The sequence below is a fragment of the Bufo bufo genome, chromosome 2 (assembly GCF_905171765.1).
Source record: "Bufo bufo chromosome 2, aBufBuf1.1, whole genome shotgun sequence".
Lineage (NCBI taxonomy): Eukaryota > Metazoa > Chordata > Amphibia > Anura > Bufonidae > Bufo > Bufo bufo.
Window position 1 is genome coordinate 176,130,897 of NC_053390.1, and position 17,276 is coordinate 176,148,172.

Genomic DNA, 17,276 nt, shown 5'->3' on the forward strand with positions numbered 1-17,276 from the left:
GCGTCATAGCAACCATTGACGCCGTGCGCCCCTGCTCTCAGCAGGAATCCAGGCCGTGTTACAACGGACCGCTCACGGCCGTGAAACACGGCCGTGTGCATTCGGCTTTAGGCAGTGGAAAAGCAGTGAGGGAGGAGCTGGCCACAGAAAGGAGCGAGCTTGGGTGTAATGACAGCCAAGGTAATGCCCTCATTGCACCAAACTCCTAATTTGCATAGTAGAAAAATGTATCATAGCAATATGCGCCCCTGCCCGTACTTCCTGCGCTGCTGCGGCCCCATTCATAAAATGAGTACTCCGTACACCGCTGAGCTGTCAGCGGTGTACGGAGATCTTAGTTTTAAGCGCACAATGAATGTTCTGTGCTGTTTTTTTACCTTAATTGACATGCAGACTGCACACTCGTTTCAGGGGGTGACAAAGGTAACGTGAGCTAGCAGGCTTGTAGACAGCGTGGCCAGGACTGGGCTGCAGCCCCACTGTATTCATAATATAACTAACAAAGACAAAGGAAGGGGAAGTCTGCAGGGACTCAAGGATTCAATTAAACAGAAAGTGAGAAACATGTTCTTAAAGGGAACCTGTCACCGGGATTTTGTGTATAGAGCTGAGGACATGGGTTGCTAGATGGCCACTAGCACATCCGCAATACCCACTCCCCATAGCTCTGTGTGCTTTTATTGTGTAAAAAACCCCGATTTGATACATATGCAAATTAACCTGAGATGAGTCCTGTGCGTGAGATGAGTCAGGGACAGGAATCATCTCAGGTTAATTTGTATATTTTGTATAATTTGTATAATTTGTATAATTTGTTTTTAGGGGGAGCACCCATTCCATGCTAATAGAGGGTGAGCCAATCAACCAAATCCATATAATTTGTATATGTATCAAATCGTTTCTTTTAAACAATAAAAGCACACAGAGCTATGGGGACTGGGTATTGTGGATGTGCTAGTGGCCATCTAGCAACCCACGTCCTCAGCTCTATACAAAAAATCCCGGTGACCGGTTCCCTTTAAAGCGTCGTGGAATATGTTGGCGCTATAAAAGAAAGTATAAATAAATAAATATACATGAGCCACACAGTTTCAGGTATGTAGGTACACTTTAATAACCAAGGGGGATCTGATAACAGAGCAGGACTGTAGCAGAGCCTTTGCTCTGCAGAATACATGCTGATGTTCACCACAGAGTATACCGTATAATACGGCTCAGCAGACACAAGTGCTGATAAAATGATGGGCTGTACACTAATCAATCTTCCTGTACAAATACATTACTGACACGGTACAGCTCATGAAGGGAGCAATGCTGATAAAAAGAATTACTATATAAGCAATTTCAAACAGAAAGTCTACTGTGTTACAGTCAACTCAGACATCCGTAAGTGTTTTGTGGACCGCACATGGCCGGCCCTATGATAGAAATGCCTATTCTTGTCCGCAAGAATAGAACATGCTCTATCTTTTTTATGGGGCAGCGGAACGGAACTACGGATGCGGGCAGCACACACTGTGCTTTCTGCATCTTTTGCAGCCCCATTGAAATGTAGGAGTCCGCACCTGTTCCGCAAAATTGCGGAACGGATGCGGAACAAGAAATACGGACATGCGAATGGATCCTTAGACTGTATAACACTATGTACCACAGTTGTGTCCCATCATACTTATCTCAAACAAAAAGGGAGAGGTTTATTGCAAGGGGAATGTCAGTTTTGCTTGAGTCTGTATTGCTGTAATTTTCACCAAATTTATCAAACTTCACACATCGTTTGATAATTTTGGTGCATCTTTTAAAATACTACTTCAGTCTAATAATAATCTTTGTATAGCGCCAACATATTCTGCGGCGCTTTACAGTTCAGGCTAGAGATATTACTCCAGTTTTGATACCACCCCACTCAAGTGATTGTGCCGTTTTTCATGACCTTTTGAAAAAGTCGCATTTGATAAATCTGCTGTATACCTACTCACCTGACGCCCACTTTCTCAACCCATCTTCAATAGTGGTGAGAGTTGTGTAAAATCATAAAAAGTCATAGATTTAAGAAAAAATACCAACATGTTAAACTTTTTTAATGTCAGAAAACCAGCAAACGTGGTTTAATAAGTCCCACTACCAACTGTTCCGAAAGGCTGTTTTGGTAGAGGAACAGCCTGCTGTAGTTCATCGCAAAGCTGGAAACTGCCGGATCACTGCCAGGCCCCATTGACTATAATGGAAACTGCAAGCAGTGGTTTTTGTCCAGCCCAATCCCATCACTAATGCCAGAAATAGGACGGATCCCCACTGGGTTCCATTATAGTCAATGGGCTCTGGTGGGGAAAAGGTAGAATTCGGCCACATACAATGAACTCTTATGGAGCAGCTTGCAGGAACAGTTTAGCACTAGTGTGAAACTAGCCTAAGAATGCTTTAAAAAACAGAGCATCAACAGTTTAAACTTAAACTTATTCTGCTACAGGACAACAACCCCAAACATACAGCCACTCATTAGGAAATATCTTCAGTGTATACAAGAAAAAGTGCTGAAAGTGATGATTTGACCCCCAAAGAGCCCTGATCTCAACATCATCGCATCTGTGAATAAATGAAGAGACAGAAAGATTTAATCAAGCCTACATCCAAAGAAGATCTGTGGTTAGTTCTACATTATGTTTGTGTACCTAGAAGAACTGATGCTGTTTTGAAGACAAATGACACATGACAAATATTGATTTGATTTAGATTTCTCTTTTGTTTATTCACTTTGCATTTTGGTAATTGATAAAATAAACTATTAACACTTCTATTTTTGAAAGCATTACTTCGCAGCACTTTTCCCACACCTGCCTAAACCTTTTGCACTCTACTGAATGTAAAACAAAACCAACCGTATTACAGTACGGCTATTTGTGAGATGTCTCTAACAATTAAAACATTTTTAACCGGTTTTTAACATTTTATTTTAAAAAGTTAAATAGTCAGTGACAACTGACATAAAAAAAAAACTCGATCTAAAAACAGCCAGTCATAGAGTCACATGATAAGAACCAGTCCCATGTGACTAATGAACACATGACGAGCTAAAAAACTAATGTCTATTTTGTTTCGTACATTGTACGTAAAAAAATAGAAAATGATTAAATTTTAACATTGTTAACTAGAAGTTCCATCTTCTTGAGCTTGCGCTTATTCTTTGGCATGGGTTTCTTGTACTGGCCATTTTTTAGCAGATGTTCCTTGCTGTGATGAATCTGAGCACCATGCTGAAGCTGGAAAGAGCACAGTGCCTGCAGAGGGCGGAGGATGGTCTGTCAAAGAAATTAGAGGAGATAGACGTAAATCAATACAAGATGCACAGGCATAGTAAACCATAAAATTCAGATTCTGAAAAATGTTCATGAAATCTGCTCCCATCTTATAAACAGAAAAAAAAATAGGTCCTTTGCATATTAGAAGGGTGCACAGTTTTGACCCTAAAACTAATAGACTGGCTATATTATTGGGGAGAACTGAGAAGATGTACGAGTTAACCAAATTAAGGAAGAATTCAGGCAAAACTGCTACTGTTCCTTGAGGTCATGTGTTGACTTCATGTAATAATGACTCCTATACTTCCCCCAGTAGCAAGTACTCAGGAAGCGGCAGTGAGGAGGGCTCGGGTGGCCCGATGGGCATCGGCCCGCCATAGACTCTCCCTGAAGAGTCTATGGCCAGTCCACACCTGGTGAAATCTGACCAGAAAAGGCTGTGCACCCCACATATATGAGGACTTCTCTTTACAGGCAGGCTCTTGCATTAAAGCCTTTTGTTCCTCATGTCTTTAATATACGGTAAGTACAGCTTTAATGACTAAAATGACTATTGCCCAAACACACAAGCTCCATGAGGAAATTATAAATTTTTTCCTCCCTTTACTATTAAACCAAATTAATTTAACACATAATAAACACAAAGACTCATTTTTCTGTTTACTCGTTTACTATCCCATTCCCAAATTACATCTTCCCACGCCGCCCTCAGGGTCAAAGGAATGAGAAAAAAGAATGATGGTGTAATTCTTTATTTAATCATCCTCCTCCCAAGAAAACCACAAACACCACTGTTAGTCTCATTTCACCAGCTGGCCCCTGGATAGTCCTTGGGCTCTTTCTGCACACATCAAGTTATTCATCTGATGTTTCCAAGACTGCACCCCCCCTGAACTCTCAGCCCACCGGTGGATCATTATTGCTTCCTTAGGAGCAGAGAGGCAGTTTTCATAGGCTCTTCTAAGCCTTTTTTAAATCCTGTTATATAATTTATTGGATCTCTGTGGAAGTTTTTCCTTCAACAGTAATTATATTCTATGAAAAACGTTCCAGAAAAATTGTAATGTGTTCATATTCTCTTTCAGACACTTGACTACAAGGCATTATTTAATATGCTACTTTTAAAAATCATATTTCCAATACCTGTTCTCCTAGGTTGTGCTTAATTGCTCCTTCCACTAAAGGTAATAGACACCTTATGAGGAAGCAGTGGTGCCTTCAGTGGTATTTAGTGCATGAACATTTGTTGGCTTCATACGGTATGTGTACAAACCAAGGTGAGCAAAGAAAGCACAATGGCGCAGATTCATTAATCCTGCAGATGGCATAAAGCTTATGGGTGTATTAGACTGGCAGATAGTCTGCCAGATCATCACTAACGAGCATTCGTATTAACGCTCATTAGTCATGATCTGGCAGTGTAATACTGCAACCGATTAACAGGTGAACGGGCAAATGCTCGTTCATCGAGCAAAACCAAACTTTCAACAAGGAGCTGGTTGGTGATTGTGCTGTCTAATCACACTCTGCTGACGGCAAACAATGATTCAGTAGGGGGACGAGTGATGGCATTAGCGATCGCCCCCATACAGTGGAGGAGATCACTGTATGTAATAATGCCTGTCTAATACACGATTTAGGGTGGGTAGACATGCACTAGAGTAATCACATTGGCTCATGCAGATGATATTTGGTGGAGTGCTAGACTACTTCTACTACTACTTTGTCTATCTTTGTCCAACTATTGGTTGACTTAGTTTGAGATAGAATTTTACGTATATTAGGCAGTGCCCCTTTTCCATCAAACAATATGCCCTCCTTGAACTAGATTAAACATCTTTCTGTAAAATGCATCAAATTATGCCACATGGTGCAACTTACACCTATAGCTAGGTGCAAGCACATTAATAAATTTGAGCCAGTGAGTAACATGCATACTGTTTGCAACATGGAGAAAATTTAAATGGAGGAAAGTGAAGGTAATGGTTATATGTAAGTTGGGGTGACAGGCCTCAATGTTTTTTTAAAAATTTGTATAATTTTGATATAACCATCACTGGAACATACACTGCATTTACACAGTGCTTCATTCATTAAAAGTCATACAAAAAATGTAAAGTAGAATAAGATAACTATTACAGGAGACCCCGACATTAAGATGTCATTCCTACTTCATGAATTTCTGTATTTTTCTCCATTATTGAAAGTGCAATTGCAGCACATTCCAGGGTAGAAAGACATGTGTTCGTTGGTTGGGTTCTAATGACATACTGGCTTGAAACTGTGGTTTTCAACTGCACCTGCAAAAAAAAGTGACACGCTAGTTAGCAAAGGACATCATTAGTATTTGTTCCATACTGGATTAAAGTTATTTCTCATCTAACCCATTTATGGCTTAGCTCAGAACACCTGACGTACGCGGCAGACAGAGATGGTTGGGATTGCAGAGATACGAAATGGGCAGTGCCATGCTGTGTCCGATATTTGTAGCCTTACATTAGAGGCAAAGCTTGTTAAGAGCTCATTTGCATCCCTTTCTTCCCAGAGATCCAGAGGAGCATGTATGGCCTATAAGTCTCCTCACACTGATTAAGGTGCTCTCTCCCTAAGGAGAGATAGTACCCCCCAAATCCTGACTTTCACCCAGTTAAGCCAGTACTCTCTGCTCTGCACTGATGAGGGGCAATCACCCTGAAACAGCTGTCTGCAGATGAGGTGCTGGCCTAATTAATATCCGAGTCATGGCTCAAAGCCTATTTAACCACCTCCGGACCGCCTAACGCAGGATCGCGTTCCGGAGGTGGCAGCCCTGCGCACAGTCACGCATATATGCGTCATCTCGCGAGACGCGAGATTTCCTGTGAACGCGCGCACACAGGCGCGCGCGCTCACAGGAACGGAAGGTAAGAGAGTGGATCTCCAGCCTGCCAGCGGCGATCGTTCGCTGGCAGGCTGGAGATGTGTTTTTTTAACCCCTAACAGGTATATTAGACGCTGTTTTGATAACAGCGTCTAATATACCTGCTACCTGGTCCTCTGGTGGTCCCATTTGTTTGGATCGACCACCAGAGGACACAGGTAGCTCAGTAAAGTCCCACCAAGCACCACTACACTACACTACACCCCCCCCCGTCACTTATTAACCCCTTATTAGCCCCTGATCACCCCATATAGACTCCCTGATCACCCCCCTGTCATTGATAAACCCCCTGTAAAGCTCCATAAGACGTCCGCATGATTTTTACGGATCCACTGATAGATGGATCGGATCCACAAAACGCATCCGGACGTCTGAATGAAGCCTTACAGGGGCATGATCAATGACTGTGGTTATCACCCCATATAGACTCCCTGATCACCCCCCTGTCATTGATTACCCCCCTGTAAAGCTCCATTCAGATGTCCGCATGATTTTTTACGGATGCACTGATAAATGGATCGGATCCGCAAAACGCATCCGGACGTCTGAATGAAACCTTACAGGGGCATGATCAATGACTGTGGTTATCACCCCATATAGACTCCCTGATCACCCCCCTGTCATTGATTACACCCCTGTCATTGATTACCCCCCTGTAAAGCTCCATTCAGACGTCCGCATGATTTTTACGGATCCACTGATAGATGGATCGGATCCGCAAAACGCATCCGGACGTCTGAATGAAGCCTTACAGGGGCATGATCAATGACTGTGGTTATCACCCCATATAGACTCCCTGATCACCCCCCTGTCATTGATTACCCCCCTGTAAAGCTCCATTCAGATGTCCGCATGATTTTTACGGATGCACTGATAGATGGATCTGATCCGCAAAACGCATCCGGACGTCTGAATGAAACCTTACAGGGGCATGATCAATGACTGTGGTTATCACCCCATATAGACTACCTGATCACCCCCCTGTCATTGATTACCCCCCTGTAAAGCTCCATTCAGACGTCCGCATGATTTTTACGGATCCACTGATAGATGGATCGCATCCGCAAAACGCATCCGGACGTCTGAATGAAGCCTTACAGGGGCATGATCAATGACTGTGGTTATCACCCCATATAGACTCCCTGATCACCCCCCTGTCATTGATTACCCCCCTGTAAAGCTCCATTCAGATGTCCGCATGATTTTTACGGATGCACTGATAGATGGATCGGATCCGCAAAACGCATACGGACGTCTGAATGAAGCCTTACAGGGGCGTGATCAATGACTGTGGTTATCACCCCATATAGACTCCCTGATCACCCCCCTGTCATTGATTACACCCCTGTCATTGATCAACCCCCTGTAAAGCTCCATCAGATGTCCGCATGATTTTTACGGATCCACTGATAGATGGATCGGATCTGCAAAACACATTACAGGCGTCTCCCTGAGCCTTCCAGGGGGGTGATCAATGACTGTGGTGATCACCCCATATAGACTCCCTGATCCCCCCCCTGTCATTGATCACCCCCCCTGTCATTGATCACCCCCCCCTGTCATTGATCACCCCCCCTGTCATTGATCACCCCCCTGTAAGGCTCCATTCAGACATTTTTTTGGCCCAAGTTAGCGGAATTTTTTTTTTTTTTCTTACAAAGTCTCATATTCCACTAACTTGTGTCAAAAAATAAAATCTCACATGAACTCACCATACCCCTCACGGAATCCAAATGCGTAAATTTTTTAGACATTTATATTCCAGACTTCTTCTCACGCTTTTGGGCCCCTAGAATGCCAGGGCAGTATAAATACCCCACATGTGACCCCATTTCGGAAAGAAGACACCCCCAGGTATTCCGTGAGGGGCATATTGAGTCCATGAAAGATTGAAATTTTTGTCCCAAGTTAGCGGAACGGGAGACTTTGTGAGAAAAAAATTAAAAATATCAATTTCCGCTAACTTGTGCCAAAAAAAAAAAAATTCTATGAACTCGCCATGCCCCTCATTGAATACCTTGGGGTGTCTTCTTTCCAAAATGGGGTCACATGTGGGGTATTTATACTGCCCTGGAATTCTAGGGGCCCCAAAGCGTGAGAAGAAGTCTGGTATCCAAATGTCTAAAAATGCCCTCCTAAAAGGACTTTGGGCACCTTTGCGCATCTAGGCTGCAAAAAAGTGTCACACATCTGGTATCGCCGTACTCAGGAGAAGTTGAGGAATGTGTTTTGGGGTGTCATTTTACATATACCCATGCTGGGTGAGAGAAATATCTTGGTCAAATGCCAACTTTGTATAAAAAAATGGGAAAAGTTGTCTTTTGCCAAGATATTTCTCTCACCCAGCATGGGTATATGTAAAATGACACCTCAAAACACATTCCCCAACTTCTCCTGAATACGGCGATACCACATGTGTGACACTTTTTTGCAGCCTAGGTGGGCAAAGGGGCCCATATTCCAAAGAGCACCTTTAGGATTTCACAGGTCATTTACCTACTTACCACACATTAGGGCCCCTGGAAAATGCCAGGGCAGTATAACTACCCCACAAGTGACCCCATTTTGGAAAGAAGACACCCCAAGGTATTCCGTGAGGGGCATGGCAAGTTCCTAGAAATTTTTATTTTTTGTCACAAGTTAGTGGAAAATGCTGATTTTTTTATTTATTTTTTTTCATACAAAGTCTCATATTCCACTAACTTGTGACAAAAAATAAAAACTTCCATGAACTCACTATGCCCATCAGCGAATACCTTGGGGTCTCTTCTTTCCAAAATGGGGTCACTTGTGGGGTAGTTATACTGCCCTGGCATTCTAGGGGCCCAAATGTGTGGTAAGGAGTTTGAAATCAAATTCTGTAAAAAATGACCTGTGAAATCCGAAAGGTGCTCTTTGGAATATGGGCCCCCTTTGCCCACCTAGGCTGCAAAAAAGTGTCACACATCTGGTATCTCCGTACTCAGGAGAAGTTGGGGAATGTGTTTTGGGGTGTCATTTTACATATACCCATGCTGGGTGAGAGAAATATCTTGGCAAATGACAATTTTCCCATTTTTTTATACAAAGTTGGCATTTGACCAAGATATTTATCTCACCCAGCATCGGTATATGTAAAATGACACCCCAAAACACATTCCTCAACTTCTCCTGAGTACGGAGATACCAGATGTGTGACACTTTTTTGCAGCCTAGGTGGGCAAAGGGGCCCATATTCCAAAGAGCACCTTTCGGATTTCACTCGTCATTTTTTACAGAATTTGATTTCAAACTCCTTACCACACATTTGGGCCCCTAGAATGCCAGGGCAGTATAACTACCCCACAAGTGACCCCATTTTGGAAAGAAGAGACCCCAAGGTATTTCGTGATGGGCATAGTGAGTTCATAGAAGTTTTAATTTTTTTGTCACAAGTTAGTGGAATATGAGACTTTGTAAGAAAAATAAAATAAAATAAAAAAAATCATCATATTCCACTAACTTGTGACAAAAAAATAAAAAGTTCTATGAACTCACTATGCCCATCAGCGAATACCTTAGGGTGTGTACTTTCCGAAATGGGGTCATTTGTGGGGTGTTTGTACTGTCTGGCCATTGTAGAACCTCAGGAAACATGACAGGTGCTCAGAAAGTCAGAGCTGCTTCAAAAAGCGGAAATTCACATTTTTGTACCATAGTTTGTAAACGCTATAACTTTTACCCAAAGCATTTTTTTTTTTTACCCAAACATTTTTTTTTTATCAAAGACATGTAGAACAATAAATTTAGAGCAAAATTTATATATGGATGTAGTTTTTTTTTGCAAAATTTTACAACTGAAAGTGAAAAATGTCATTTTATTGCAAAAAAAATCGTTAAATTTCAATTAATAACAAAAAAAGTAAAAATGTCAGCAGCAATGAAATACCACCAAATGAAAGCTCTATTAGTGAGAAGAAAAGGAGGTAAAATTCATTTGGGTGGTAAGTTGCATGACCGAGCAATAAACGGTGAAAGTAGTGTAGGTCAGAAGTGTAAAAAGTGGCCTGGTCTTTCAGGGTGTTTAAGCACTGGGGGCTGAGGTGGTTAAAGGGTCAAACATTGACTTATAGGATAGCTGCCTTACATCTGGTGGTATTAGAGGCAGAGCTTGTTAAGAGCTCATTTGCATCCCTTTCCTTCCAGAAGAGCATGTATGGCCTATGAGACCTCACGCCGATTAAATCGCTCTCCCCAAGAAAAGATAGTACCCCCAAATCCTGACTCTCACATCTGGTGGTATTAGAGCTTGTTAAGACCTCATTTGCATACCTTTCTTCCCAAAATTCTGGAGGAGCCTGTATATCCTATAAGTCTCCACACGCTATTCCTATAGAGAGGGTTAAGGCTACTTTCACACTCGCGTTTTGGCTTTCCGTTGTGAGATCCGTCATGGGCTCTCAGAAGCGGTCCAAAATGGATCAGTTTTGCCCCAATGCATTCTGAATGGAAAAGGATCTGCTCAGAATGCATCAGTTTGCCTCTGTTCAGTCACTATTCCACTCTGGAGGCGGACACCAAAACGCCGCCTGGAAAAAGGGAGCAAGACGGATGCATCCTGGCACACAATGTAAGTCAATGGGGACAAATCAGTTTTCTCTGACACAATAGAAAACTGATCCATCCCCTATTGACTTTCAATGGTGTTCATGACAAATCCGTCTTGGCTATAGAAGACATAATACATCATGACGGATGCATACGGTTGTATTATTGTAACGGAAGCATTTTTGCAGATCCATGATGGATCTTCAAAAAACGCTAGTGTGAAAGTAGCCTAAGGAAACAGTGTAGCACAGCCCGCTTGCTTGTCTCTGTAACCGCAATCACCTCTGGTCACTGCATACGTAAGGTATGAATGGCCGAGATTATGCTTGTCTGCCTGTCTTAAGGTCTGGTTTTAAACCAGACATTATAAGAACAAGTCTTTGAACCTAGAACTGGTAGAAAACAATTAAATCTGACTATTTCAATAACTAGCTCTAGGGCGTGACATCCTTCCCTGCACTAATCTAATTTACCCCACCATTACAAAATTGCCTTATTATGCACAACGTCAACAGAGCTAATACATTTTTATTTCTATGCTAATGTTTGTCTTCCGCTTTGTAAATTAAAAGCATTGTAATGTAATTTTTTGTTTTAATCCCTGCTGAACTTGTTTCGAAGAAAGTCCAAATTTCGCTAACACAATAAATCTATTAGACCAATGATTAACCTTAATTGGAGAAGAAAAAAAAGGGTTCAATGAGCAAAGAAACACAATGTTGTGCTTATCTTTTAAAATTATGTTCCAAACATGACCACAGATCCCCTTAGAAACTCATAATCATCGTATCTGGTTTTGGCAGTTTGAACACCAACGTTTAGAGTTGGTTTCTCTACAGCAGAGAAAACTAAAGGAAATAACATCTACATCACCCTGTAATTTGGGGAAAAAACTATTCTTAACACATCCACATCAAGGATTCCTCAGCCATCAGTGGATTGTTAGGCCACTTTCAGACGAGCGAGGGTCACGCTCCGGACTTGACACCAACGCAGCACCCATCCTGAACTTCCAGCATTGGCGGGGTCGCATAGCATTATATTGATTTATGATGTTATGTAACCTGTACTGTTCTGGAATGTATTGGATAACACTGACATAAGGCGTCTGGAGTAAAAACAACTCGGGCTCCTAACTGGAGTAGTTTTTATTCCAGGATACACAAGGATATTAAAGGATATAAATTAACGGATATTTAAAGGATATTTTACAATTTAAGCTATTCATCCATAACCCTAAGGGGACTGGGTGGTATTGGGTGAGTATAGTTATGCACTGGGTAGAGTTAGAGGCGTGGCGCCGCTGATACTGTCCCTTTTTCTGATTTACTAAAGTAACAAGATATCATTTACACAATACATTTTGTTCCTAGGTCTACAGAACACTTCCACAGTGCTGGTTCAATGCCCCAGTCTCTTTCAGGATATATTCACACACATTCAGTCCGTTGCAGAAATTTTTTCTCTTCCTTTCATCTGAACGGGGCTTGCCGAAATCCATGTGCATATCATTGGCTGTCTGCCAGTTAAATATATTCTGAGGGTATGTTCACACCTGTATTCAATGCTAAAAAAATGCATGAAATAACGGTGTCCTGTTGGTGTCAATGGGAAATACACCCCAATGTTCATATGGACTCCTGCATAACGGAAACCGAAAGAAGACTAGAAAGACCAGTCAGAACCTGTTGCTCAGGTAAGGGGTGGGACACACAACACAGACTATATAGCATGGCCGATTAGCCCATTAATCTAGCAGGTGCACACAGAAACCAAGGAGCATTAACCCCTGCAGTGCTGCTGATAGTTTTAATACACAAAGAAGAGATAAACCCTAGCAATTCTGCAGAAGGAGGAGAGCGGGAGGAAGCAACAGGCACAGACCACCAATGTAACACAAACACATCAATTTCTAAAGCTGATTACTATTGATATTAGATCAGAGTAGTATTTTTAGCCTGTAAAAGACTTTGCTTGAATATACCCTTAGGGAAAAGACTTAGGCGCTATTGATTTCTGCAAGCAAAGATTAATATTTTTTAACTCAAAAAACACAGACACACTAAGGGGGGCATTTACAAACATATATACGGCACTTTTTGTCGTTTATCTGTCGCAGATTGCGGCACAATGGTTAATTCTGCATCTTCTCCGCGCTCATGCTAATTCGAAAAAAGTGGAGCGGGGAGGCAGGTCTGTCTCATTTATCATTTTTATGGTCTAAACTACGCCAACAAGGTAGCTGGCTTAAATTTAGACAGGCGTTTGACACATCGATGTTATGTAGAGGCCGGCGCCTCCACATAAGTTAGGCACCTCCTCTGCCAGTGCCAAGGGGTATTAAGACTGGTGTCTAAAATGCCAGTCTTAATAAATGGCCCCCTATAAATCAAAAGAGAGTCATGCTGCTGTAAAATGTACTGCCAAACAATAGCACACAAATAAGAAGCCGCTCTGCATGAAGCTAGCTGGAAGTGAAGGAAGACCTTCTGACCATCTGATTGTGCTTTGAACTTCTCATGATTCATCCAATTATGTATATTTCATTCTGTTTTCAAACCATACCCTGATATATTTCTTAATCCATTCTTATTTCTGTGGGCAGCTTTGTGACTTCCCTGTGGAGATACTGAGTACTTAGATTCTGGTGACTCAGTGGGAAGCATAAAGGCAGTAGATTACATTACATTACTTTGAATATGTATGAAAAAGGCTTAGTTTGATAGCTCTAGCGGTGGTACTGAAGTTGCATAACGTATGCCAAAAGTTCACAATTACTGTATAATAACAAGAAATTGTATAATCCATACATTTAGAATACAGTACTATGATGGTCATATAGGAAAATACAGATTCCCTCCAGTGAACGTGGCGCATTCCAGAATATTGGACACTGCATATATAAGTTATCTAATAAGGTATTTTCACAGTTAAACCTAAGCTGGGGCTACATGCAACATAGCCGTGAATGAAGCAAGAAAAGTTACAGGCAATTTTACAAACAGATTTTTCTTTTTCTTAAAAGAAGGACAAAGCACAAGATGATCCTATTATTTAACACTTACATTTCATGTTTAAAAAGTTGGGCACCACATTTAGGCTACTTTCACACTGCCGTTTCTGGGTCTGCCTGTGAGATCCGTTTCAAGGCTCTCACAAGCGGCCCCAAACAGATCAGTTTAGCCCCAATGCATTCTGAATAGATAAGGATCCGCTCAGAATGCATCAATTTGGCTCCGTTCCGCTCTGGAGGCGGACACCAAAACGCTGCTTGCAGCGTTTTGGTGTCCGCCTGGCGATGCGGAGCCAAACGGATCCGTCCTGACTTACAATGTAAGTCAATGGGGACAGATCCGTTTACATTGACACAATATTGGTACAATAGTAAACGGATCCGTCCCCCATTGACTTTCAATGTAAGTCAGGGCGGATCCGTTCGACTTACACTTAGACTTAGAGTTATGCAGACGGATCCGTACTGAACGGATACCAACGTTTGCATTATAGGTGCGGATCCGTCTGTGCAAATACCTGTTGGATCCGCACCTAAACGCAGGTGTAAAAGTAGCCTAACCCAGTTTAGACAGGCTTTAGAAAAGTCACAGCACTATCGAACTTCAATCCAAAAATGAGTGTTTAAGTACACCGAACAATCCAGCTGGATTTTTCGGTGTAATTAAACACTAATTTTTGGATTGAAGTTCGAGAGTGCTGTGACTTTTCTAAAGCCTGTCTACGTTTTGGGGGGTCCCTGAGGCCGGGACCTGATGCCACGAGCACCGATGCCAGTAGTGAATTGCTTTCAAGTAAGTGGTTCTGTCCTACTCCATTTTTCTAACCCAGTTTAGCTACATCACAGAAAAGTAATAAATGTGTTGCAGCCATGTATGACTACTGAAAAATATAGTTTTGGACATCAGAAGAAATAACTTAGACCCATATCATCCAATTAAGTTACACCACACATTCTTAAAGAGGTTGTCTAAGTCTACAAAGCATGGCCAATTTCTTCCAAAAGTCACACAGCAGTACACTTTCCACAATTGTGTATGGTATTGAAGCCCCATTAACTTGCAAGGAGTTGAAAGGCAACACCAAACACAGCCCAGAGACAACTGTGACACTGTTTAGGTATAAAGATGACAAGGGGGGGCATTTGTCATAGACCAGCAATTTATGTAGGTCTATGACATCCTCATGTGCAAACAGAGGCTGCGCCTAATTTATGACATGGCTTACACTTCATCATAAACTAGGCGCAGCTTCTATCTGGTGTAGATCTCAGTCCTCTTTTACGCCAGAAGACTGGCATAAAAAAAGATAAATATGCCACAGCAGCTGGTCCCGATCCCTCCCCACGCCCCTTTTTTGGGAAAATGGCGCCAGAAAAATACCACATGCGCAGTAATTTCTGTGCAAGTGGACTGATGTTTGCAACTGATGGGGAGGACAGTAGTACAGGGCGAGAAGTGAAGGGAACTCCTGGTGGTGGGCACATTTTAAAATAACTTGGAAAACCCCTGGGGTTGACATAGTGAGATGGACAATGGTCAGAAAGATAAGCCGTTGTCCTAACATCGTATTGATTCTGCTATCACCATATACAGTTGCAAGAAAAAGTATGTGAACCCTTTGGAATGATATGAATTTCTGCACCAATTGGTCATAAAATGTGATCTGATCTTCATCTAAGTCACAACAATAGACAATCACAGTCGGCTTAAACTAATAACACACAAAGAATTAAATGTTACCATGTTTTTATTGAACACACCATGTAAACATTCACAGTGCAGGTGTAAAAAGTATGTGAACCCCTAGACTAATGACATCTCCAAGAGCTAATTGTAGTGAGGTGTCAGCCAACTGGAGTCCAATCAATGACATGAGATTGGAGGTGTTGGTTACAGCTGCCTTGCCCTATAAAAAACACACACGAGTTCTGGGTTTGCTTTTCACAAGAAGCATTGCCTGATGTGAATGATGCCTGGCACAAAAAAGCTCTCAGAAGACCTATGATTAAGAATTGTTGACTTGCATAAAGCTGGAAAGGGTTATAAAAGTATCTCCAAAAGCCTTGCTGTTCATCAGTCCACGGTAAGACAAATTGTCTATAAATGGAGTAAGTTCAGCACTGCTGCTACTCTCCCTAGGAGTGGCCATCCTTTAAAGATGACTGCAAGAGCACAGCGCAGACTGCTCAATGAGGTGAAGAAGATTCCTAGAGTGTCAGCTAAAGACTTACAAAAGTCTTTGGCATATGCTAACATCAATGTTAGTGAATCTACGATACGTAAACACTAAACAAGAATGCATTTCATGGGAGGATACCACAGAGGAAGTCACTGCTGTCCAAAAAAAACATTGCTGCACATTTATAGTTTGCACAAGAGCACCTGGATGTTTCACAGCAGTACTGGCAAAATATTCTGTGGACAGATGAAACCAAAGTTGAGTTGTTTGGAAGAAACACACAACACTATGTGTGGAGAAAAAGAGGCACAGCACACCAACATCAAAACTTCATCCCAACTGTGAAGTATGGTGGTGGGGGCATCATGGTTTGGGGCTGCTTTGCTGCGTCAGGGCCTGGACGGATTGCTATCATCGAAGGCAAAATAAATTCCCAAGTTTATCAAGACATTTTGCAGGAGAACTTAAGGCCATCTGTCCACCAGCTGAAGCTCAACAGAAGGTGGGTGTTGCAACAGGACAACGACCCAAAGCATAGAAGTAAATTAACAGAATGGCTTAAACAGAAGAAAATACGCCTTCTGGAGTGGCCCAGTCAGAGTCCTGACCTCAACCCGATTGAGATGCTGTGGCATGACCTCAAGCAAGCGATTCACACCAGACATCCCAAGAATATTGCTGAACTGAAACAGTTCTGTAAAGAGGAATGGTCAAGAATTACTCCTGACCGTTGTGCACGTCTGATCTGCAACTACAGGAAACGTTTGGTTGAAGTTATTGTGCCAAAAGAGGTTCAACCAGTTATTAAATCCAAGGGTTCACATACTTTTTCCACCTGCACTGTTAATGTTTACATGGCGTGTTCAATAAAAACATGGTAACATTTAATTATTTGTGTGTTATTAGTTTAAGCAGACTGTGATTGTCTATTGTTGGGACTTAGATGAAGATCAGATCACATTTTATGACCAATTTGTGAAGAAATCAATATCATTCCAAAGGGTTCACATACTTTTTCTTGCAACTGTAGGTTCATATATCATATCTTCCTTATATTGTGCCATTTATCAAAACAATTATTGTACAGTAAGATAAAGCTTATCGAAGTGTTGAAATGAACGTTTCATTACAATATATAACCTGTAATAGCTGACAATCCCATTGTAGCATGTTCTACAACATTAACTTTCATCCTGGTGACATATTCTCTAAACAGACTTCTGTATAATAATGTGATAGGTCATCTCTCATATGCAAAAAGTAATGACACGTGCAGTATGTGCTCGGAATTGTCATTTTTC

At 41.8% G+C, this 17,276-nt stretch overlaps 1 protein-coding gene across 3 annotated transcripts in view; it reads right to left on the reverse strand.

Annotated features, from left to right (window-relative positions):
* Positions 1-1,562: 1,562 nt before the first annotated feature.
* The window catches only part of DTWD2 (DTW domain containing 2), a 303,756-nt gene continuing 288,042 nt past the window's right edge, over positions 1,563-17,276 (reverse strand). For all 3 annotated transcript variants that reach the window (XM_040421668.1, XM_040421669.1, XM_040421667.1), the window contains exons 6-7: positions 5,468-5,596; positions 1,563-3,296 (exon numbers count right to left, since the gene is read on the reverse strand). In XM_040421668.1, the coding sequence (XP_040277602.1) occupies positions 3,126-3,296; positions 5,468-5,596 (300 nt within the window). In that variant the 3' untranslated portion in view covers positions 1,563-3,125. The remainder of the gene's footprint in view (positions 3,297-5,467; positions 5,597-17,276) is intronic.